The following is a 23,414-nucleotide window of genomic DNA, read 5'->3' on the forward strand; positions in this document are numbered from 1 at the left end:
GCTTCAGAGAGGAGACGGAAATCATGGACTCCGCTCGGGATGAATTGGCAAGTGCTACGTCGATACCTGGGTAATAGCAGAATGACGTGCAATCCTCTTCGTGTTTTTCCCCCATACGTTATGTTGAGCAGTCATCCTTTGGCCATACTGATGTGCTCAATCTTGGCATGACGCTGATCTTCGCCGCTCAGTAGTTGTTCGGACTTGGAGCAGCAAGTTAGGGATGAGGTCCATGCCTATTCAAAACAGGTCGATTGCATGGAGCTAAGCTGGGCACTCATCGTAACACCAACGTCAATTCAGTGTACATGCATTATATGGTTCAGTGACTATCAATACAGTTGCCCTTCCATCATCAATCATTATCATAGCTGGAGGAAGATATTCAGAATTTCATTACCACAACCTCTCGGGTTAGCTAAAAAGATCTAGGCGGTTCTGCCACCACCAGACATGTTATCGCTCTTAGCTAATCGATCGACATCTTTCTCGCTTCGTTCACCTGCTAATGTCATAGCGAATTTGGATCTTTCACGGAAATATGCTCCTTTATAGTAGAAGATGAAGATAGGGATGGTGACGAATCCTGCGATGATAGCAAGAATAGTTGATGGCCATTCCAAGTGTAATCTGTAAGACGCCCCTCCGATATTATTGTAGACTTGATAACACACTCGTCAGTATTGATTGATGTACAGTATCGTTTGATCGATGTTCTGTAAGTGATGTCTTGACCAGGAACTCACATGGTGTGGAGTACATGGCAGCAATACCAGCCAAGAAATCTCTAGCAAATCCATTGCCACCAGTTGCGGAAGCAGAATAAGGTCCATATGCAGCAATCATACTGCAATTCAAATCAGCCTCCTTGCATTCGTTGAGCAGCGTGTTTGGAGTACTTACTAATCGATAGTAGACATATAAATTGCATAATTGGCTATACCAACCATAGCCGAAAAGATCATGGGTGCGATCCAATGAGAGTGAGGGGGACCGAGTGAAGTCCAGGCGAATCCGAATAAACCCAAACATTCCAGAGGAGCGACTAGGAGAACCGGATTGTGATCATCAGCTATGGTCGCGTTGGGAATATGAGAAGATTGACTTACGGTAAAGAAGGGGCTTTAGTCGGATCTCAGGAGGTGTACCATCGGGATCCCGACGCAAGGCTTTTCGCTGGGACAAGAGTGGGGGAATGTATAGCAGATATGCGATAAAGTAACCGATGGCGATGCTGATGGTGAGGTCACGAGATCAGTCATGCAACACGTATTTGAGGGAGCCTCGAAACGGTTCACTTACGGTACAAAGGTGAGAGCCATTTGCTCGGTGGTGAAGTTCCATTGTTTGTATCTACATGCATGTCGTCAGCCATTGCGAACTATGCTGACTTACAATGAAATGCACTTACACAGGTCCAAATGCTTCGAGGAAAGTGAAGATCAGGGCGTCGGAAAACCCGGATAAAAGAGAACAACAAAGTACGATGGGTTCAGTCAAGAACATCTGGAAAGGTCTAATCCATGTATGAACGACTTGTTTGAAGGTGAACCGCTCTCTATAGGTTCGTAGTTCGTTCGGACCATAAACGTTCGTTTGACCTTGAGCTCGGAGTTTCTTGGCGTGGTTGTCCAGTAGAGCTGTGGCTCGACTTTCGGGAACAAGGAAGAAATGAAGGATTTGAACAAAACCTCCAAACAGGAGTTGGGTCCAACAAATCCATTCCCAACTCAAGTTCGCTTCGATGAACGGTCCAACAATTGGACCAATCACAGAACCCTGTATGACTTCGATCAGTATTGACACCTACAATTCGTGATATGGAAAACAAAAGAAAACAATTGAAAAGAAATACTCACCCCAACGGAAGAAAAGACAATGAATGCTACTGCCCACTGTTGTTCATGAGGGTGATACAAATCGGCAACTATATAACATGCAGAATCAGTGACTGCCATAATCAATTCTCATAATGATTCGTTATTTACCCATTCCAAGAGTTACTGAACCTCCAGCAGAAGAGAAACCGCCGAGAACTCTAGCGGCAACAACAGTACCGTAATTGGGTGCAAGAGCAGCAAGGATTTGCCAGACTTATCAAGTGCCCGAGTTAGCAAGAGATTTCCATGTATCCTGTTAATTTCAGTATAGTACGTACTGTTCACCAAAAACAAACTAATCTGCAATATCCACCATCTACCTAATTCTTCAGACCACGGGGCCCATAATTCACATCCAAACGCATAACAAATCAAGAACAAACATTGTCCAACTCTAGCACCTTGAGCTGAGATGCCAAATTTATCTTGTAAGAATGTGATACCATTTGCGTACACTGATGCGTTGAAGTTCATCGAACATTGAACGATGAAGATGACTGAAAGCGTCAACCACTTCTTTCTTGGTGACCAAGCATATCCCAATGCTTCAGGAGCTTCACGTTCTTGTAATATATGTTTTCCATCAGCTGTATCGCCCTTCTTAGGTTTTGGTCTATTCTCCCCTTCTACATGAGCGACTGAAGCTCCTTCAGGTTTAGGTGGGATATATCCATTGGGATCGACTGACTTCTTCTCGTTACTTCCAGAAGCGATGTGATGATGTCCTGTATGCACAGCTGTGTCGTCAGACGAAGATCTTCTTGGTTCCATCTTCGGTGCAACCTTCTCAGACATATCGGAAGTGTGTGTGTATTACCGTTGAAAGATAGTTTATATGGAAATATCTATTACGATGACTAAGAAAAAGGAAAAGCGAGTTGTCTTCGCTGGATCACAATCTTATATGCTAGACATACGTCTTTTTTTACACGCTTGTCCGACGTCAGACCTGAGACTAAAAGCATAAAGTGAATAACCCATATCGGGGTCCCTTTCTAAAAGCCAGGGTGCGTACATACTGAACGTACTAGCTGCACAAGACCCTCACTCACAGTTCCTCGGGCTCACTGGGAATAGCGCGCTTTGAATAACTGGCAAGGTTCAAACCAGTAAAATAACGTCAATTGACACCTCATGGTACATAATTATTGTAGCGAGACCGAAAAGAAATGTTCAAAAATAGACCACATATCCCGCCTGACGTCAGTGGTGACTTTGTAAAATCTTCCGTTAATTTCGCCAAAGTCCCATAAAGTCCTGCCAAGATGGATGCCGCCGGGCAAGACACAAAAGATTGCACAATACCCTTTTATGAAGAACAAGTCTAAATCGATTTAACCCTTTCATCTCTACAATGCATTGCAGGAATTAGGCAGCATGTACGAAGTATCATGACCCGAGCCTGACAGAGATTGAAAAGGGTATAGCGGTCCCGGCTTGCTGCTACTTTTATAGAAGACCTATTACTTTCGGCCGTATTGCTTCTGTGTATTGGAGCGTGGCTCTTGCAGTGGCAATTTGTTTTCTGACTTCTGCTCGAATGAATGTGTTCGGTTCTCAATTCGTGCCGCTTGTAAAGCTACGTCGGCAAGCACATTCAAGCACTGAGCCATCTGTCTCCATCTCTCGTTGGCTTTATCCTGTACGAGTACTCAGCAGGTTGTATCTAGATGCCTTGGGTATCGGGCCTGTTAAATGGGGCAAGTCAATAAAGAAGCTAATCACATGTGCCACCATTGTCCCAGTTTGATCTGCGCTCGGAATGACGTAATTGTTTACAAGCATGGTGCCCAACACGCAGCGGAAACCTCGCCACACTCCACAAAAGGTATCTTATGTACTTATCCTTTTATTGTTCTTCTCGCTCAAGCTATACTTCATCACCAAACTGTTCATCACTCTCCATATACCCTGCTCAACCCAGCGACATCAGATCTTATTCGGAAGCCAATCTTACGCCTACGTATCACCGCTAGCGCCCACATCGCAAGGCAGATCCGTTAGAATAACGCAATCAACTCTGAAATAATGACATCAAACTCAACGGTACCTTCTCAACCTATCCCATCTTCCTCTTCTGCCTCCTCATCCAACGCAATCCCCGCATCTGCTCTTTCGACCGCAGAAGATGTAGGGCCTGATTCTTTTGCTACCGCAGAGGAAGCTCGTCAAGCTACGACCTCACCACCTATTGATCCTACCCGATTGAATAACCAACCTGCAGTACTCCCACCTTCATCCCCTCCAACTCACACAAACGCAAATACTAATCCCCTCTCTCCACCTCTCAGAGATACCGATGCTCCTTTAGATTCAGCTTACTTGGATTCAGGAGCTCAGCTCGAACCTTCTTCTCATCCTACCATAGCCGAGACAGGTGTTTTACAGAGTCCTGACGAAAATCCTGGACCCAAACAAGGTCAATTGAGAAGAGCTTCAAAACCTCAATCCGGCGAGGAAATCATCAAACTTGGCTCTTTGGGCGGCGAAGGATTGCAGGACAAACCTGCTAGTGGAAGCTTCAGTGGACAGTAGGCTTCACGACGACAAAAGAGACTTTCAAGGAGGATGTATGAGAAAGGAAGCATAAATGACTGAGGAAAGGGTCATGGAATCTGTGCATACGCGAAGCCAATTCATTGGATGAACGAGAACCAGAACGAATGTGGGAGAGAATACTAGAACACTTTTACTACCCAATGCGTACGATACCTCATGTAAATATACCTTGTGTGAGTATACTCAAGTATTCAATACGCAGCCAGCACCGCCAACCGTTGTGTTCCGAGCCGTCCATGATATCATCTTGGAGTGGCTATACGATACACATCATTATGCTGGGTATAATCCCAGTCTACTAAATATACTGTACAACCAATTTTGCACGCAAGACAGCTGTTTCCCGAATATACAATCACATTCCTCGTTTTCCTTCTTCCCAAACCATCTTGATCCTTGGAAATCTCAAGCTTTTGCCTTTATTCCCTTTTTGAGATCTTTCCATTGAGTCTGATTCGCTGAAGTATTCAACCGTGATCCATTTGCCTACAATCTGTTCTGGGTTTTTGGCATATTTAATCCTTTGATCTGCTGTGAATCCTGACCCAACAGATACACGATGGCCCTCGTGTTCTATCCATACATTGGCTAATGCCTCATGTTCACCGAAAGTACCATTGATTGACAATCGCATTGACGAGGTGTCGAGGGCAAGGACTTGGTACTCTGCATCCAGCCATTTCTTGAACTTGCGAATGTCATTGCTAAAAAAGTCATTAGCGCTCAGGATTTCTGACTGGTGGGGGATATGATGTGAATTAACGGTAAAAAAGACTTACGATCTTTTGCCTCTGTAGCCTTCGTCTTTTCTGAGTATGATTCCTTCCCACCCTTCTCTAGCCGCTCTTTCCACCATACCTTCCACGTCTTTCACTCCGACGACTTTGATCTGTTTTAGATCTTTGACCATCTTCTCATGCACTCCAACTTCATCCAGTTTTCCATTCAACCATGCGCCCAAGTGTCTTATATCCTCTATTCTCTCTCCGAATCGCTTCCCCAGCCCTGGTTGCTGAATTGACGTTTTGTTGTCTAGTTCAGCGAATGATAATACGTCGAACAAGAAGTAATTTAGATGTTGGATTGTATCGGAGCGTCTCATTGCCGAGACGGTAGACGAGAAATCTTCAACGAAAGGATCATTCGCTATCCACATTGTATCGGCGACTGAACCATCATCCCTAGCCTGAGAGGTGATCAATTCTTCTTCAGTCTTGCGCTTCATAACGCAGACCTCCCCATCCAGAATCAATCTTTTCACTACCCCTTCAGGTTGTTCCTCAACTATTGTAGGATCTACATCAAGCCATTTCCGTAAACCAGGCAGATGCGATAAGTGCAATAACTGTTCTTGCAGTTTGGCGAGAGAGGTGAATGGTTTTCCGGTCCGGGAAACGAAATGGATCGATAAGACTTCGAGAGGATCAGTAGATGAGGCTGAGTTGAACGGTATAAGCAAATCTAGGAAGGTAATGCACCTCACTCCATCTAATTTCCTAGAGGCATACCATTGAGATCCACCTTTGAAAAGGGAATCAAAAGGTGGTTCAAGAGATTTTCCGAGAGCGACTTCGAATTTATCAAGGTAACTTGCTTTGGGATGAATGGGTGTTGTATTTACGAAAGAGGAGCCAAGTGCGGATGACGATTCACCTGGTTTCGTGGGTTTTGGTGCAGCCAATGATAGAGTATTGGAATTGCAGGAGGTAGTAGGTTGAATTCTTTCCTTATCATTCGGTGGTTCTCCGTGTTGAGGCCACTCCACTAGCTTCAACGTATTGGCACCGAAACCAGCAACTAGATTTCTATCTAACAATCTACCGAAAACATCCATCAAACTAGGATCGTGAATGATCTCATTCTCGGCAAGGAAAGAGTGTACTATGTTTTTGGCTATATTCCCTGTTATAGATCGCCTGGATAGTTTATCAAAAAGCTCGAAGATGTCTTCAGGGGGATCGATCCACGGAGGGCCATGGGGAAGAGATTTGACATAATTCTTATACGAAGTGTATGTGAGATGGGTTCGAAGGGTAGGATCATATACACTACACAGTATCAATTTCAGCTGATCCACTCATTTCACCATCTCGTCACGACTTAGGATTGGGAGAAGGCTGTACATACTATTCCAGTATCCTACGTAGATCCGGGTACTCAGCTATAATCCTCTGTTTACCAAATTTCGAATTCTCCGCTGATACTCTTTGCTGTAGATCAGCTAACCGACCAAGCTGCAGGGCTGTCAAAGTCGGCTCATCCTCAATACCAGAATCATCATACTCCCGAGCGATGGCGGATGAAGACTGTCGTCGAAGAAAGAGAGATTGTAGTGAAGTAAGGCAAGCTGTAGGTGGAAGTAATTGGATCCGAGAGGGTTCACAAATTTGATGGCCACGAAGGATCCGAATACCCATACCAAAGAGTGCTGAGCGTGACATACTACGATATCACTCTTGCCTGCTTTTGAGCTGAGTTGACCATGATAATGCAGTTCAAGAGGATGAAAGAGGTTGGGCAGATGACCATTCCTCTTCTTTCAGACGTTCAGCTGTCTCTTTGAATCTGACGAGGTGGTGAAGTGTGAGAAAAAACATGGAGCCCCAAATGGGCCACTTCGATTTGAGACCGAGCTTATCACCGAGATACTGTGGTTATCTGATTAACAGCTGAGATTATTCGAACCAACAAAGAGGAAAGAAGAGTCAGTTGCTCTCGCCATTTAATGCATGCAATATCAGCATAGTCTTTTCTAGTTTTCTCATATATATATATATATATATATATATATCAATTATATACCATCGATATATCGCAGATTTACAAGTCCTTAGTTTCACTTCTCTTTTTTTGCTCCTTGTCACATAATCAACGATATCAAAACCCGTACGTAGTCCCTACTGCTAATACTATACCTCAAATTCGCTGAGCCACACTACTAACCATAGATAAAGCCTCAGGAGGAAGTGTCAGATGAATTGCTTCCACTGGTCGCAGATCTCTGAGATTCATGTTTGGGCGATGTTGAAGTCTGGACAGTCTCGGAGTGTTCGTTCCTGGCGAATGACGAAGCTGATCCTTCGGTTTGTTCGACTGTGTCATCATTCACGCAGTCTCCGGGCCCGGAGCGAGTAGCTGAACCATGCGTCCATCCATACCAACTATTTCTTTCTTCGACTATATCCCTGTTTCCCTCATCCGAAGGGTTAGGCTTCATGCTCTCCCACCATTCTCTGATATTTCTCGATTTCTTGTCTGTCGGAACGGTATCTTGGATCATCTTGTCCATCATTCTGTAATTGTCCGTTCTTTCTCGTGCGGTAGACCCGTGGAATGCCGTCAAGACCAATTTCTCTTCCAGAGACATGTCGGGGTTCTCTGTGCTATAATGTTCCAGCCATCTTTTCCTCTGCTCCTGTAAGCTTGGTGGCCCACTCTCGGGATTGTACACCGAAGTGCTTATCTTTGTCCATTTGAGTTTGATGTCATCAAGCTTGTTGTCAGGAGCAGAGAGGAGTCCATCCATCATCTTACTAGCCGCTTTCCTTGTCTGTCCCTTCTTGGCGTACAGTGCATCATAAATTGCTCGTTTCGCGGTCTCCGCACTAATGGAAGATGGCGCGATGGATGAGGTGGTAGAAGGGGTGGCAGAAGACATCTTGATTAAGTGATTGACTGAGGTGTATGACAATATACTGCGAACTGTATCTACCAGCTAATGTCAGTCTTCAATCTGCGACAACTGATAGACGTATACAGGAACAGTCACGTTTATTTTGGAATGATAAGTATGATTAGGGTGGGTGGGTGAGTGTGTGGCAACGCAGTGCTCGGTACTGATTCTGACATTCTTTATAGCCGTTGATTGGTAAGAGTGACAAACTACGCGACCGAATCAGCTCCTTTGTTAATGACTTCTTAAGGCTTCAGGCGGTCCTTTATAGGCCTCGGAGCTACTGAACTGACTATCGAGCAGAAGCGTTCTAATTACCACACCTTGTATTGCTGTAAAAAAGTTCCGTTGTTGTCATCATGTTTGTAAGAGAGAAGACTCGTTGCGTCATTCATGATGTTCCAAGCTAGTCATAATATGTGGTGATTCTGGGTCAGTACTCTTGCTCCTCCAAGGCCACAAAAGGCGAAGAGAAGCCACAGTACATCCTCAAGCGGTCATCGTAGCTCCTCCAGTCCCAAGAATTTGTTTGCCACTCACTTCCCACAATCGATGATAGGTATTGCAGCAGAATCTCGCCAGAAAAGTAGCATCTCTAGCGCAGGCTTTTCGAGTTTTCTCTAAGTTATGAACAGTACAAGGTATACTGCTAACTAATGACTACTGGCTACTCGTGCACATCTCATCTATTGACATGATTCGGAAATTCGCTATACGACAGGAGATGATGGGGTGCGCACATCTCTAAGCTCTGGTACTAGCCATGCTAGTGGTGGCGACACTGTTTGCGACACCATTAGTAGATTGAGTGACAGTGTCATTCGCAATCTCACTAGTCGATTCACCATCGGAGAATGAGGATGGGTTTTCAGTGATATTTTTACTGAATCTAGATATGACGTCTTTCCAGATAGCTTGCTTATCGGACTGTGACATACCTTCCAAGGTCTTACCCTGGGTTTGGGCAGTAACGGAAGTGGTTTCTGGCGCACTGACGGTATATTCAGAGATAGATTTGGCGGCTTTCTCCTTTTCGGCTCTGGCCACAAGTTGATTCCATAAATCTTGCTTCTTTTTGTGATTCTTCCTCATGGGAGGTTGACCTTTGCGTGAGTTTCTAGGTGTACTATCATCATCTGTTCCTTGGGTGAATTTGTCAACTTCCGATCTGAATATTGCCGAAGTCTCCACTAAGCTCGCGATGGAATTGGCACTGTTCTTCCATCTTGATCTCATCTCATCTATAGTGGGCTCTGTGCCATCATCTTTGAGCGCCATTGTACTCTTGACTATACTCTGGAAGCCTTTCTGATCGGTGTACATCCCTTTGAAGTTGGCATATTTACTTGAAAAATAGAAGCTTTTGGTCCCTGGCAAACTCGGATTGAATACTGAGAGCTTGGTCAAACTGGTTGACAAAATTTGATTTACCCCGAGTATTATCATTTCTTTCTTCACCCATTGCAGTAGACAAGAAGGACTGATATCGCACTTTTCGTCCTTTCCTAGTAGGGTCTCTGCCATCCTCGTCCTTCGCGTTGATACTAGACCAGGCGGATTTCATATCGTTGATGTATGCGTCATCATTGGCTTTCGAATTGAGCACGACATTCAAGTCTTTCGAGATGGGCTTATCGGACCAGACTGCTTCACTGAAATCTGATGTAAGTTTCTGCCTCATTGCAGCAGTAGTGGTAGCGCTGTCATTGGTGGTTGATGTGCTCATAGTGTTGTGACAGTCCTCTACGAAACAAGTGTTAATCCTGCGAAATGTTTTTGCAGTCGAGTGTTGAAATGACTCACGCTGTGAAAAGTAAATATAGATTGCGTATCTGATATTGAAGTGGCGATGTTGTGATATAGTGATGATTTCAGTAAAATGTTAATACAGTCGGTCTTGTATATATATACACTAATCAAGGCAACATAGATAGATCAAATCGAGTCAATCGCCCTTCCTTTCAACGTCACGAATGGGACATATGTTAAAAGGATCAGCAGTGAAAGGACTGAAAAGCCTAGCACGTTCCAGCATCGTGAAGTCAGTAGTCCCAGCGAGTACGCTTGATCACCAATCATGTCATCATCCTCTTCGGCAAGGTTTCACCCATGTACGCATTGATGCAAAGAAGCTGAGCTGTTAGAAATAATGTACACCCTTGTCCTGCATTTCGATTTCAAACTTCTTATGTATGGCAATCAGTATGATGACAAAGAGATTGAGGAAGAAACATCCCGACATACCTATAGCTATTCCTTCTCATTCTTAAACTCTAAAGGTACATCTAATCCCACCCTCCTAGCTGTAGCCTTTATTCGTTCTTCTTCTGTCATGCCATGTATAGGATTATATCGCTTCAGTAGTTCCTAAAAGTGGTCATGGAGTCCTTAGTAAATATTCTTAGTAGAGTTTTGTGGTATCTGTGATCTGTCAGCTCACCGCATGTATCCTGGACGATCGAAGGAAATCCCTCGTTTCTAACAATGTGCGCGATAGCGTTTGTTTATCTGAAGAAGTATCTACTATCGTTCGAACGTGTTGCAAAACGGTAGGATTTCGGACCGAGCGAGGCTTTTGAGACTAGTTCACAAGATTATGCTATCAGTATGACAAAGCGATATCTCGCAAAGCTATTATTTTCAAACTCACGACTAATCGAAGCTCTCGCAGAAGTGAACGATAGAGATGTGTGATTGGTGATGTGGACATTGCGCTTGGGGAGATGAGTTGTGAGTTTGCGTAACACCGGGACTGTGGTATTCTTCGGGCGATAGATCCAATGAAGATGTTCCTGTATAGTTTCTGGCAGTTCAATATTTTGACGATGTTAAGAGATCAATCGTTCAAAATAATCATCTTCGAATTCACTTCCAGATTCAATACATTAATACAACGACGACGGAATCAAAAAAAAAGCATACGGCACAAAGTGGAGCCCCACAAATTCGACCGTATACCGTTCATGTCGGAAAGAAGAGGAAATACAGAATACAGAAAAAATAATCACCCATCTTTGGTCCACATATTGTAACAACATCTTACTTTGCCAGCAATCACCAGCACGCAACAGACACCAGAAAGCCAACAGCCTGCTGACAACACCAATCACCAATCAGTCAATATGTCACACATACTTACCGATGTAGAGATGTAAGTGATTGAAGATAAATGGTATCGTACTTGATTTGTGGGAACTGATAAGCGGATGATACCAAAACAGGGTCAGACTGAGTTACAATGACATTCATACTGCTATCCAGAAAGCTGCTCCTAAAATCAAAGAGGAATTCGGTGAGAATTGACTTTGCTTTTTCCCGTTGACAGATCTGACAGATTGTCTGTTACTCCTTATCTTTCCATTCCATTTTCCATGCCTTCATTTTACGTTCTATCTGCTTATTGATTTGTTTACCGCGCTTAAGCTCCCACACTATTTATCGCCATTGGCGGAGGTGGTTTCATCCCAGCTCGTATACTTAGAACTCAAGTGAAAGTAGACCAAGACGGCAAGAAGAGAAATATCCCTATCCAAGCTGTTGGATTGGTACTATACGAGGCCATGGGCGGTGTAAGTGATAAGTCATGTGTATTCGCCTGGAATACTCATACTCAAGCTGGATATATGCTGATATGGTGATGGACACAGGTCGAAGAGAAAGTTGGTACAGAGGTAGTCAGAACTCAATGGCTCGATTTTTCGACTGTATGTATGCGCTAGCGACTGTGCGACTCTGCAATATGAGCTAATTGTGCTTGTCCGTGTACCTTTCACAAATTCCGTCAACTCCCGCTCGTATCGTCCTCCGTCTTCATCTCCTAAACTCGCTCGACTTCTCTTGGACCTCGCAGCTTGGTCAAAACTTCAGTCATGGTGGTCTTTTAGGTCGACGTATCCTCGTAGTAGATGAAGTAGACGATACTCGAACAACTTTAACATATACAATTCGAGAATTACAATCTGATATCGATAAACAATTGGCAGCTGTAGAAGATGAAACTGAAAGAGAACGATTGAGGAAGGAGACTAAATTGGGTATCTTCGTTGTGCACAACAAGTGAGTAACACATCCTGCAACAGGTTCCAACCCGGAAATCTACTACTCGGAACCAGCTGTCAGACCGCCATGGGGGGGCTGATTGTACTTTTGTTTGCTTCACAGACTTAAGCCTAAGGCAGGGCAATTGCCTGACGACGTAGCTTATTTCTCAGCTGTCGATACTCCAGACGTGTGGCTCGCATATCCATGGGAATGCGATGGGGATATCGACGCTCATGACGCTTTGAGAGTGCATAACCCTAAGGTATAAACATGATGTTATTGTGTAATGCTTCATATAGATGTTGGTGATGAGAATACGTTTCTTTCACATTCGGATTCAAGACCATATTCAGTGAAATACAGTAATCAGCCTAACACCATTTTCATCCATTAATTTGCTCAGTAGGTATGCAGTTCAATGGTTTACAGCAAATTCGTACCCTTTCTTCTTTCCCATTCTACCTCGTCATCGAATCAACTTTCATCATGATATTCGTTTCCATTTTCACCAAACCCATGGAGTAATCTTCCCGCATTTACCACAATGATCCAAAATCTGATCTTTGGGCCTTCGAGCTCCACAGCATGCTGATTTGAATTGGGTTTTGGGAGTGGGAGTGAGGAAAGATTTCACATTAGCAATTACCTTGCTCGTCTTCTCCGTTGCCTGTATCACAATCGTAGCGGGTGGTGGACCGGAATAGCATATAGGCGCGGTATATTGATAGTGGATTCGAGAAGGGGGAGTAGGCTCTTCTTCCTCTTCTGCTGGAGTTTGGAGAGCCCAGTACATTGTACGAGACATAGTCGGCTCGGGAGTGGGGTCCTCAGTCGAGTGTTGAGTAGTGTAACTATTCCCGGAAGCGCAAGTGGTGGTTGTGGTTTGTTGCCAGTAATTCCACGATCCTTCCGTGGTCGTCCCGGAAGAGGTGGTCTCTTCTGTGGGAGCGGTAGTGAAACTCCAGTATCCATACGACATTTTCTGGATTTATTTAGCTAGCAATGACAAGGATGGTGAAGGACAGTTTATAACCCAAATTATCAGTGATGATATTCGAAGATTTCAAGTATCGTATGACAGAAATATACAGCTGATCGATCTCTTGAGTGGATGAAATTTTGGTCGAGAGATAAAGAAGAAGAGAAGGAAACATTTCCGTACATTACTTACTTATCTCCTCAGATATCATGGTACGCTGCTTGCGGTATAAAGCAGCACAAAGTAAGGTTGATGTACTCGTATGTCATTCTTGTCTCAAGTGGAATCGTCACGTTAGGGTGTACGCAATTTAGATTGGATATTTAAGGTTCGCTAAGCAGAATATGAATTTCATTTTTCATTCACAAATTTGGATTCGGAAGTGCGTAAAAGAGACACCTTACATTACTCTTAGGCCATTCATAAAACAAGACACCTTACATTACAAAATACTTAGGTTCCGGGCATCATGACAGTTCCAGTCATATCTTTACATTTCGCACACCATGAATATCCATCAAATGTCATCTTCCTATTCTGACAAGACCAACATACGTAATGATGCGGTCCGGGATACCTACTTGGTAATGAAGGCAATTGGTATGTTTTACCTGTTCTAGGTGAAGTCCAAAGCAAGTCTGAAGTATCTCCAAAAGGTAGATGACCAGGCTGAGAAGAGATCGAAAGCTTTGGTGTACTTTCCACGACTGGAAATCCATCACAAGCATTCTGAAACGTCGATGTGACTTTCTGTTCAGGTTCGGGTTTCGCATTTGAGGTTTGAGGTGAACCCAAATTACCTCGGATCATATCTATTTGAGGATTTGCAATGGGTAGATATTGATTGGGAAAAGGATTACCATAGACTTGAAACATCGCTTCGGTAGGATACCAACCATATCTTGGGAATGTGTTTGGCGAAAATGGATTGAAATGAGTATACGGATATTTATAAGCTGGGGGCGATCTTTCAGTCAAATTAGAACTGGCAAATAGACCTGGATGTTGAGCATGACTTCGACGCCATTCTTCGGGATCGACGTTTGGATCAGGTAATGGTTTACCTCCTTTTTGGAATAGATACTGCCCCGAGTCGTATGGAGACTGATTGGACTGTGGTTCAATGTTTCAAATTATAACCGTTAAGGGGGCACAGTCAATCGTCACTGAATAACACGAGAGCCTGACTTACCATTGCAGCGATACCTCTTTTTCCGATGTTTCTTGTTTCTATCGAAGTAGAGCTCGGAAAAGCGTTAACAAGACAGTTCACATCTCTAGAACAATCTACCAAAATGGTGCTCTTCAATTACTTTGTGTAATGTCACCTCGGTGGCGGAAAAGGCGTGGTGAATAAGAAGTAGGGAAGCCAAACTGTCCTGAGAGACGAAAACACTGATGACTTCATATTAATCAAGGGATCTTTACATGGGCTCGAAAACAGTTTCAAGATATGTCCAATGGCTTCAAGGCGATGCGTGTGTGTTTTCAAAGCATACAATCAACCGTTGGCAACTTGGTCAAAATATTATTCAACCGACCATACAAATTCAAGGAACTCATGCGTCGGCGTGTTCTCCCATCCGATTCTCCTTCAATCACTTTCAGAACTGCCTTTCCGCATTGACACAGCATAACTCTGCGCTGCCTTCCTAAAGATGATGCTTCGATCGCAGCCGAGGATAGGTCCACCGAACCCCATCAATCCAGCCAGTATGGAACGACATTTGGATCTCGTAGCATTGTAGACATAGCTTCCATCATATACAGCAGATTCGCTCACCTCCTTACCGCAACGCTAGTTTCTACTTCAACGGGCGCTTCTCCAAAGTCCCATTTGCTATTCTTATTCACCAGTGACAACACATGTCCTCTTGAAATCTCCACACTTTAAACACCATACATAACCATCCCTCTCGTTCCTTCTCGTAGGACAGCTTTCGCATTCCCAGTGAACAGTCGGTCGTGCTACCGGTTGAGCTTGATACTGAGGAGCGGCAGAAGCGTACATGTACGGATGTCTGTCATGGGGAGATACTGAAGTCCACACGTTTGTTTGACCATAAGGATGATAAGCGGGTGGAGGTCCTTGTTGTTGCTGCTGCTGCCGTTGTTCGGGCTGGGCTTGCTGTTGGGGTAGCTGTCGATATATTTGATACGCTCCAGCGACTGGCTGAGGATTCAAAAGACCTGATATGTGAGGAGGAGGACGTACAACATTAGTATGCCCATAAGGACTGTTTTGAGTGGGATTTTGCTGATTAGGATTATCAGCTGGATGATAACCTGGTGGCGGCCATCCGTAGTAGCCGGACATTATGGTCTATGCTAGTCGAAGATCATTGATCAATCGAAATGAAAGAGAAGGAAGGCAAATGTTTACTCTATTTTGTTCTGAGATTGGGGGTATTGGATCAGATGAAACGAAGCCCGTTGAAGGATGATGTCGGGGAAGAGTTTGACTAGGGTGGCGAAAAGGTTATATACTTATTTACATGAGTCGACTGGACATTCCTCTAAGAGCACGGTGACGAGAAGCACACCATACTCTTTGACCAATTCTTCTATGGGACTGTGCGATGAAACGGGGCGAAGAGCAAGTGAATCTTCCTCTTCAGCCCCGCCTTCCTCCCTCCCTTTCGGCGTTTTGACCACCTTCTGATTCTAAGGAGAACACGAGAACACACTCTGTACACAATATACCTTTAATCAAAGCAGTGTGATACCACACAATGAAGGTCCTACTAGAAAAGTTATCTCCGAATAACAGGATATCGGGCCTTAAGAGCTCCATGCTGAGATGAGACGCAGGTGGTAAACTACACGCCGTCACCTCGACTTGTCGTTTACTGTAGGCGATATTTGCCACTTTCTTGGAAGGCGATATCCTGAATGAAGCTGCACACGCCATCACAATTGCCTTCTTCCATGTTTTCGTTCTCATGCTTCAGGGAAATGAGAAGACTGTATTCTCGGAACCATGCAGTGTCACTGTTTTGCTTATACATAGGACGGTGGGCCGTCCAGGGCTTAAGATTCAGCCTCATGCTGATCGTCTTTGACAAAAAAGGAATGCACAATACAAGCCAGTATAGAAGAATAGCGTTATCATGATTCCGTACTGAGTGTTACCACAATATATGCATGCCGCCGTTATCTTACAACTCATACCGGGTAAAGTCCATGATTACTACTTGCCCGATCACACTAAGCGACACTAAGTTCTATAGTTTTCGTAGCTTTCTGACACTTGACACACCATCTTCGACCGTTCGGTCCTGGTTTCCTTTCGTCACATTTATCGCATTCCCAGTGGGTTGGAGGTTTCACATAGGGCGGAGGATGGATTACCTGCTTTTGTGGAAACAGATATCCAGTTACAGGAGGATTATGATTCTGGGATTGTCCGGCGGTGTATGAACTTGTTGATTGTGCTTGTTGGACCGTTGCGGAGTATTGTGCAGGGTAAGACCGATGACACTCTTCTGAGGTCGGGTATGGGGTCTTGGAATATCGAGGAGTACCGGATTCTTCTGAAATAGGGTATGATGGATGAGGATATTCAATAGGATCCGATGGATGATACTGCTCGTAGCTGTGTTTGAGTTGGCCTTGCGAATGAGAACCTGGATAGTCTGACGGATACGATCTTCAATATTCCGCCGAATAAGCAGGATTGTTGCCGTAGATTGAATGTGGATCGTAGAGGTAGGTGGGTGAATGATTTGCTTGTGAGATCCCGGAAGGTGCTGACGGAGGAACGTAACCTGGCGGATCGTAAGGTTGGTAGAAACCTGGAAAGAAGGCTGAAAGACTTGACTTTGATTGGTCCCTCTTCATGGTCCAACCCGTATTACAACAATGATAATAACATGCATAGAACGAAGAATCATGTTTTTCCTGAGACGTTTGGTGCTTGTATATACCCACATGGATGGTCAAATCGATGACAGGCTACTGACCTCGACCTGCCTCGACTTGAACACCTGCCATGAAGTTCGTGCCAAAGTGGGCCGACAGATCGTCGCTTGAGCCATGATGATCCAAATCACACCGCATTTGATCCACGATGCAATGTTGCTTCATCGTTGGAGCCCTTGGTTCAAGCTCAGACGCGAGGCATCAGCGATGCGATATGTAGGGCTTCTAGGAGTACTGCCTACTCCGACTGTAGCTGAATTCGGTTTCATCACACAGTACAAATACTGATAACATTCTGATAAATGGAATACGTTCTCGGACTAACTACATTCTGTTTTACTGTATCACGCCGTATCCACATCATCTCACTTCAATTTCAGTAAAATTATGGTCCATTACAGTCCACTGTATTGGTCGTTTCTTTACAGCTTTCACACCATTTCCAACCGTCATATTTCTCTCTTCTGGTATTACATTTAGCGCATTCATGATGGAATTGCATATGTGTACTGGGTGGTAAGATTCCCCATAATGGATTAGGCCAAACTACAGTTCCATCAGGACGAAGCATTACGTCTGATCCGCCTGAACGATTCATCTGAGCAGAAGGATAAGATGTTCCAGGTACAGAATTTTGCTGCTGGGGATTGGGCATAACTCCATATCCAAAATAAGCTGATGGTCCCGCTGAGTTGCTTTGCACTGGAGCGGGGTAAGCTGAATGAATCTGATATTGGTTTGTCTGGTAAGCAGGTGTGCTTTGGTAAGGCGTCGAAGCGGACAAGTGATCAGGATAGCCCGATTGATAGGCACTCGAGTAAGGTGCTGATGATTGATAAGCCCTCGAGCTGAATTGATGCGAAGGATTATTGGTGTTGACAATTGAGTCTGGCTGAGCATAGACGGGGTATGATAAAGGATAAGACGTCAGAGGAAGAGCGTAAGTGGGACTACTTTGGTATGGGTGTGAAGGATAGGTATAATTGGTGGCTGCCATACTAGTCGAGGAGGTATCAGTACTTGTATTGGCTGGGTCCTCGTCGCTAGAACCTGCCGTAGTAGTCGGTTCACGAATGGGTGGAAGAGGAGGAGGGTAGGAATAACCGTAAGGGTAGTTTGGGTTGTACATTTTACCAGTACAATAAAAGCCGGGAAGGTGACTGTGTTTTATGTTAGTCGTTGTGTGTCTCGAAGTCAGACAAAGAATTTGTTGATATTGAATGGTAGGAGTAAATGTAGAAAATGTCTCCGCCACTTAAAACAAAAACAGCTTCGAAAGCTGTCAAAGCTCTAACGGTTTTATGATGAATTTCTAGATAACACTTGACCTTAGTCGACTCCCCTCACAATATTCAACTACTGGTGATATCCCTACTGCTGATTCTCGACAACGCGTCATTGATGGCATCACCTTCTCGATCTCGCCTTGGTCTTCACGGAGCGGTTCGTATACACACAAGGGACAATATCGACGATCAATCTGTATTACATTGGTTATTTGTTCAGATTCATCATTGCACATATCTCCTTTGCATCGATCCTCAGATCGAAGCGACTAGAAGCCATCAGGATCAGCTTGAAAGTATCAAGCATGTATGGCGGTGAAGCACGAAGTATCTGCATTATCTCAGTGGAAAATAAGCTTGCCACATTGTATAGATCTAACCTTTCCCATATAACGACTTATACCTGTACCTTATATCCTAACCCCACTTAACGCACATGACATCCGGTTCAATCAAAAACCCATTTCTGACTTTCAATATGTTCGTCACAAACGACATTTCATCTTGATTTATATCGCAATATACTACAGCTGTGCTGCATCATCCTGGAGTCGACTCGCGTTAACAACAGAGCAGATCACTCGCCTACCGCTCACATCAATCGGATCACTGCAGAAAAATGGATGTTGACGACGACGACGCGTTCCTTTATGGAGATGAATCACCTCCCAAAACTGAGGTAGCTTTACCCCCCTCGGCAGAACGTGAGTTGTTATACCTCAGCTCTGTATCGCCTGACTATGTCAACGAAGAGCTGATGAGACTATCTGAACTCTAACCTGAAATCAGAAGCTCCGGAGTCTTTCAATACGCCTACAGCTAGTACTTCGGCCAATGGTCTTAGCTCTTCTATGGCTGCGTTAGTTTACTTCCCCATCCAACCTTTGAACTTTGCTTTTCAATATACAGGTCATCTGCTGACACTCATAATAGCTCGCTGGCAGCTTACGGTATCGAACCTTCTTCTGCCGTAGTGGATAATCCCGAAGATGGAGGTGTAGAAGAAGAAGATGAGGAAGATGAGGACGAAGAAGATTCAGACGAATCTGAAGATGACGTTAAAGTTGTTTTCACCGGTCAAAATCCTAGAACACTGGATCTGAGGTAAGCCTTCCAATACTACACGCACAACAGAGGGATGATTAAACGAGGAAATAGTTTGAAATGATGTCGAGCTGACTGCATTGATCAACTAGAAAACCTCAAACTGCACCTTCAAACGTTATTGGAATAGGTAAATGGGCGCAATCAAGTACAGGTGCAGCTGCACCTGCAGTAGCTCCTTCAACGCCTCAACAAGTCTCTACGCCATCTAAACGTGAGCTTTTCTATCACTGTGCCTCAGATCTGCCAGGGGCTGAATAGCTGATCATCAAATTTCTACCATAGCTGTCCAAATGACTGCCAATCAAACGACAGAATACACACCTACATCTCGACCTGGTGTCTCTCAACCCTCAACTTCTTCAGCCCCAACTTTGAATGCACCTTTGACAAACCCACCTATATCATCAGCACCAAATGAAGTACAACCAACCTTGCAATCTCAGTCTCAACCACAATCCCAAGCACAGCAACTTAATCCTAACGTGAATCTTCCTCCTTCATCTCTTCCACCAGTAACAGCTGCTTCAACGCATCCTAAAATAGATCCAACCAACCCATCTGGTATAATACCGTCAACCGGACAAAGTGTTTATGAGATTGATATGACTCAATTCGAAGGTAGTGGTCAACCATGGCGGAAACCCGGTTCAAGTATAAGTGATTGGTTCAATTTCGGTTTTGACGAAATTAGTTATCCTAGATATCTGAGGTATAGAACTGAGATGGAACAAGGTCGCGCTGCTATGGTACGTCTCTCTTCTCTTTCGAATCTCCAAATCATGCACAGAAAAGAAGCATTCGACGGAAGACGAACGTTGCTAATGTTTTCTGGCCTTTAGATGAACGTACCACCCATGGCCCCTATACCGCAAGATATAGCGAACATGCTACATATGCCTTTCAACCCTATGCTTCAGCAACAACAGCAACAGCAAGCGCAACAACAGCAACAACAGCAACAACAGCAACAGATGCAAATAATGGCAAATCAGATACAACAACAAATGGGAATGATGAATCCTCAGATGCAAGCTCAAATGCAACAGATGATGGCTATGCAGGGTTTAGATATGAGTATGATGGGCAATAATCAGCCTGGATTCGGAATCCCAAATCAGATGATGCAAAATCAACCACAGGGTGGAATGCCTCAGCAAAACATGATGAGACAAGGTAAGCTGGAGGTCAACCATATAAGTGTACGGTAAGCTTACACAGATGATAGTGCCAACAGGTAATACGAGACCAAGTATGACACCAACACCTCAGCCAGCAGCGTCAGGAACACCTGAAGCAGGAGAAGAAGTGGTGAAACAGGAGGAAGGAGTTGAGGTACGTCTGCACATACTCCCAACACCAGATGGAGATGTACATTCTTACCCCACCACTTAGACCGGCGGCGAGATATCTGAACCTCAAACTCAGACCATCAATCCTGCTATACGAGGACGTGTGCCTGTCAGAGGAGTACCAGTGAGAGGGGTACCGCTACGTGGACGAGGAGTTGGTGAGTATTTGAGACAGGATGCTCTGATCACATAGAGAATTTCAGACTGATCAGAGTCTTTTTCAATTTGTCTAGCTGTTCCTCTAGGTCCCAGAGCTGGATTTGTTGCACCTACTGGGCCGAAAGCAGGTCGGTTCAGAGACAAAGATAAAGTGGATACTTCGGGAGCTGGATCATTAGACTATGGTGCAAGTGAAGGTGGAAACGATTCTGATGTCCCTTCTAAATCGGAGAAAAGCATATCGGCAAAAAAAGAACCAGAGGACTTAGAATCCAAATCAAGAAGCAGAACCAGAAGTAGATCAGCAAGTCCTTTACCCAGAAAAAGCAGTAGCAGGAAAAGCTCGAGAAGGGATCACGATTCTTACTCTTCTAACGAAAGTGACCATGAGAGGGAGAAGAGGAAAACGTCAAAGAAAACAAGAGATAGAGAGAAAGAAAAGGATAAGAGGAAAAGAGAAGAAGGTGGTGGTTCAGCAACTCTAGGTCCAGGTGGTTGGGAATCAGAAGGCGAAGAAGAGGAAAGGAGGTCGAGGTGAGTGATCATTGAACCTGACTGTCACGTCTCGGGAAAAAGTGGAAAGAATGCTCTGACTGATAAAACATATGTGATCTACACAGTCGACGTAAAAGATCACCTAGTGAAGAATCAGACAAGCGTACGAGAAGAAGTAAGAGGCGTTAAATATGAAATTTGTACTGAGTGTATCTTATCGTATTGCATTCATGCATTGTTACAGCATCGAAGGTTCGTTGCGACTGGAATGCATTTCTGATCGTCTACAGCTTTGTGTTGTGTGCATAACCGTTCATTCCCCCTTATCTCTGGCCCAAGTATTCAGAGATCGCATGATTGATAAAGCGCCTGATTTGTAGCCACCTCCAAACATGAGAGTGTGCTGAGGAGAGATTATCAATACTCAAAGAATTCAACCGCATTACTTTGACAGCTCTACTCACGTTCAGATGATGATACAGTTCATACAGTTTCTGCCTTTGGTCATGATACGGCTGGCTCTTTGGATGGATCGCATGGTATGCGTCATAAAAATCTTTCGAGAAGCCTGTAATCGGTGTCATCACAATATGAGCTATCACTATTGAGAACTGGATACGATATTCGGCAGAACTGACAACGACACATACCTCCAAACATATGAGTTATACCCAAGTCAGCTTCGTTATGACCGTAATAACTAGCAGGATCATATATGACAGCTGATGAAGTGATCGTGTCATATCCCTTATTTCCAGACCATAAATCCCCATGTAAAATGACTGGTTTGGGAGGTGGATCGAAAGAATTTAGCAATAGCGGTATCGCCCTACCATGTTTAGAACTGATAAGTACGAATAAAAACCTTTTGACTAACCTGGTTGAGGATTTCGATCGTCCAATTAGATGGATATGGGAAGATGAATTCAGCTCACTTGTCTTTCATCAATTCCCATTCTTTGTTTATTGAACTGTCACCTATCCTCTTGACTAAATCGCCCAGCCTCCTATCCCTGAAAAATACTTCCCAGCTCCCTTCCCATTTGTTATCCTGTTTAGTCACTCCGCAATGCGTATCACAACCGAATCCATATTTCCCATTATACCCTCCCCCTCCCATTCCCGCCTCTTCAGCTGGGATATCGGAAGCCGAAGATGTAGAAGGGGGATTATGCATTTTAGCTAATTTCTCCCCTAGCTCTCTTTGCAATTTGGAACCAGAAGGTGATGATCCCAAATCGAAGTATTGAGTTACCATTCCACTTTCTTTGTTATCAGATGCAATCTCAAATCCAATTACTTTAGGTACTAATCCAGGTGAAGTGATTCCCATTGCTCTCAATCCTTCTATCTCCCCTCTCATTTGTTTGACATCAGATTGTACCTTTGTGAAGTACTTTCTCGAAGTAGGGGTATGGAGGTATACTCCTCTAGAAGAAGAGGGTTGAAGTTCCGATAATGGGATCGAAGAGGAAGAGAAGATTTTGGATATCAATGGGTGGATTTGCGTCATCTTGTGTTTTTGTATCTTGCGTGATACTATATGCACTTGGAATGGATGATTTGGATTCAGCTGTGACTTCGAGATATAGATATAAACACCCAACCACTCATCTTTGGTTTAGACTTTCTCCAATATCTCATCTTCGCCTTCGCCATCGTTCTACTCGTTGATGTCATGTCGATGTCATCTGAGAAACGGACATGTGAAGTGGAGGGAAAGTCATTACGTAAACTGCGAGAATTGGAGCTTTTTATCCTCTCAGAAGTACACCCTCAAAGCCCTTCAATGTATACTTGAATGACTGCTCAACCAGCTCATGCATGCATGATGGTGAGAGGCTGAGCTGGGGAACGAGTATGTATGATATAAGATTGCATGGGGGATGAACCTTGGACATTGACAAGCGGGCTGAAACCTCTACAGGGTGATTACGATTTGCGCACGTGCACTTCTCTCAGCCA

General features: G+C 44.2%; 13 protein-coding genes across 13 annotated transcripts; 3 read left to right on the forward strand and 10 right to left on the reverse strand.

Annotated features, from left to right (window-relative positions):
* Positions 1-428: 428 nt before the first annotated feature.
* Positions 429-2,675, reverse strand: IL334_006353 (uncharacterized protein; the record flags this gene model as incomplete). Its single annotated transcript, XM_062938057.1, has 9 exons — positions 429-661; positions 747-847; positions 904-1,045; positions 1,110-1,234; positions 1,303-1,353; positions 1,412-1,779; positions 1,860-1,927; positions 1,989-2,093; positions 2,159-2,675. 9 exons carry the CDS (start codon positions 2,673-2,675, stop codon positions 429-431), a joined length of 1,710 nt encoding a protein of 569 aa, XP_062794108.1.
* A 1,233-nt stretch (positions 2,676-3,908) lies between these two features.
* On the forward strand, positions 3,909-4,415 carry IL334_006354 (uncharacterized protein; the record flags this gene model as incomplete). The annotated part of the gene is made up of 1 exon (XM_062938058.1): positions 3,909-4,415. One exon carries the CDS (start codon positions 3,909-3,911, stop codon positions 4,413-4,415), a length of 507 nt encoding a protein of 168 aa, XP_062794109.1.
* Positions 4,416-4,794: 379 nt separating this feature from the next.
* On the reverse strand, positions 4,795-6,880 carry IL334_006355 (uncharacterized protein; the record flags this gene model as incomplete). The annotated part of the gene is made up of 3 exons (XM_062938059.1): positions 4,795-5,143; positions 5,219-6,487; positions 6,567-6,880. The coding sequence occupies 3 exons, from the start codon at positions 6,878-6,880 to the stop codon at positions 4,795-4,797; spliced, it is 1,932 nt and encodes a 643-aa protein (XP_062794110.1).
* A 515-nt stretch (positions 6,881-7,395) lies between these two features.
* On the reverse strand, positions 7,396-8,097 carry IL334_006356 (uncharacterized protein; the record flags this gene model as incomplete). The annotated part of the gene is made up of 1 exon (XM_062938060.1): positions 7,396-8,097. The coding sequence occupies one exon, from the start codon at positions 8,095-8,097 to the stop codon at positions 7,396-7,398; it is 702 nt and encodes a 233-aa protein (XP_062794111.1).
* Positions 8,098-8,856: 759 nt separating this feature from the next.
* IL334_006357 (uncharacterized protein) lies at positions 8,857-9,838 on the reverse strand (the record flags this gene model as incomplete). The annotated part of the gene is made up of 2 exons (XM_062938061.1): positions 8,857-9,482; positions 9,544-9,838. The coding sequence occupies 2 exons, from the start codon at positions 9,836-9,838 to the stop codon at positions 8,857-8,859; spliced, it is 921 nt and encodes a 306-aa protein (XP_062794112.1).
* A 524-nt stretch (positions 9,839-10,362) lies between these two features.
* IL334_006358 (uncharacterized protein) lies at positions 10,363-10,822 on the reverse strand (the record flags this gene model as incomplete). The annotated part of the gene is made up of 3 exons (XM_062938062.1): positions 10,363-10,479; positions 10,553-10,693; positions 10,763-10,822. The coding sequence occupies 3 exons, from the start codon at positions 10,820-10,822 to the stop codon at positions 10,363-10,365; spliced, it is 318 nt and encodes a 105-aa protein (XP_062794113.1).
* A 412-nt stretch (positions 10,823-11,234) lies between these two features.
* Positions 11,235-12,421, forward strand: IL334_006359 (uncharacterized protein; the record flags this gene model as incomplete). Its single annotated transcript, XM_062938063.1, has 6 exons — positions 11,235-11,263; positions 11,334-11,404; positions 11,536-11,681; positions 11,760-11,816; positions 11,963-12,168; positions 12,274-12,421. The coding sequence occupies 6 exons, from the start codon at positions 11,235-11,237 to the stop codon at positions 12,419-12,421; spliced, it is 657 nt and encodes a 218-aa protein (XP_062794114.1).
* Positions 12,422-12,658: 237 nt separating this feature from the next.
* On the reverse strand, positions 12,659-13,132 carry IL334_006360 (uncharacterized protein; the record flags this gene model as incomplete). The annotated part of the gene is made up of 1 exon (XM_062938064.1): positions 12,659-13,132. One exon carries the CDS (start codon positions 13,130-13,132, stop codon positions 12,659-12,661), a length of 474 nt encoding a protein of 157 aa, XP_062794115.1.
* Positions 13,133-13,585: 453 nt separating this feature from the next.
* Positions 13,586-14,327, reverse strand: IL334_006361 (uncharacterized protein; the record flags this gene model as incomplete). The annotated part of the gene is made up of 2 exons (XM_062938065.1): positions 13,586-14,245; positions 14,325-14,327. The coding sequence occupies 2 exons, from the start codon at positions 14,325-14,327 to the stop codon at positions 13,586-13,588; spliced, it is 663 nt and encodes a 220-aa protein (XP_062794116.1).
* Positions 14,328-14,978: 651 nt separating this feature from the next.
* On the reverse strand, positions 14,979-15,449 carry IL334_006362 (uncharacterized protein; the record flags this gene model as incomplete). Its single annotated transcript, XM_062938066.1, has 1 exon — positions 14,979-15,449. The coding sequence occupies one exon, from the start codon at positions 15,447-15,449 to the stop codon at positions 14,979-14,981; it is 471 nt and encodes a 156-aa protein (XP_062794117.1).
* A 1,989-nt stretch (positions 15,450-17,438) lies between these two features.
* On the reverse strand, positions 17,439-18,182 carry IL334_006363 (uncharacterized protein; the record flags this gene model as incomplete). Its single annotated transcript, XM_062938067.1, has 1 exon — positions 17,439-18,182. The coding sequence occupies one exon, from the start codon at positions 18,180-18,182 to the stop codon at positions 17,439-17,441; it is 744 nt and encodes a 247-aa protein (XP_062794118.1).
* Positions 18,183-18,958: 776 nt separating this feature from the next.
* On the forward strand, positions 18,959-21,638 carry IL334_006364 (uncharacterized protein; the record flags this gene model as incomplete). The annotated part of the gene is made up of 10 exons (XM_062938068.1): positions 18,959-19,043; positions 19,129-19,198; positions 19,273-19,443; positions 19,536-19,657; positions 19,729-20,192; positions 20,286-20,619; positions 20,681-20,778; positions 20,839-20,953; positions 21,029-21,488; positions 21,575-21,638. 10 exons carry the CDS (start codon positions 18,959-18,961, stop codon positions 21,636-21,638), a joined length of 1,983 nt encoding a protein of 660 aa, XP_062794119.1.
* A 124-nt stretch (positions 21,639-21,762) lies between these two features.
* On the reverse strand, positions 21,763-22,962 carry IL334_006365 (uncharacterized protein; the record flags this gene model as incomplete). The annotated part of the gene is made up of 4 exons (XM_062938069.1): positions 21,763-21,852; positions 21,914-22,017; positions 22,100-22,278; positions 22,385-22,962. The coding sequence occupies 4 exons, from the start codon at positions 22,960-22,962 to the stop codon at positions 21,763-21,765; spliced, it is 951 nt and encodes a 316-aa protein (XP_062794120.1).
* Between the last annotated feature and the right edge of the window lie 452 nt (positions 22,963-23,414).

Source organism: Kwoniella shivajii, chromosome 9 (genome assembly GCF_035658355.1).
Source record: "Kwoniella shivajii chromosome 9, complete sequence".
Classification (NCBI taxonomy): Eukaryota; Fungi; Basidiomycota; class Tremellomycetes; order Tremellales; family Cryptococcaceae; genus Kwoniella; species Kwoniella shivajii.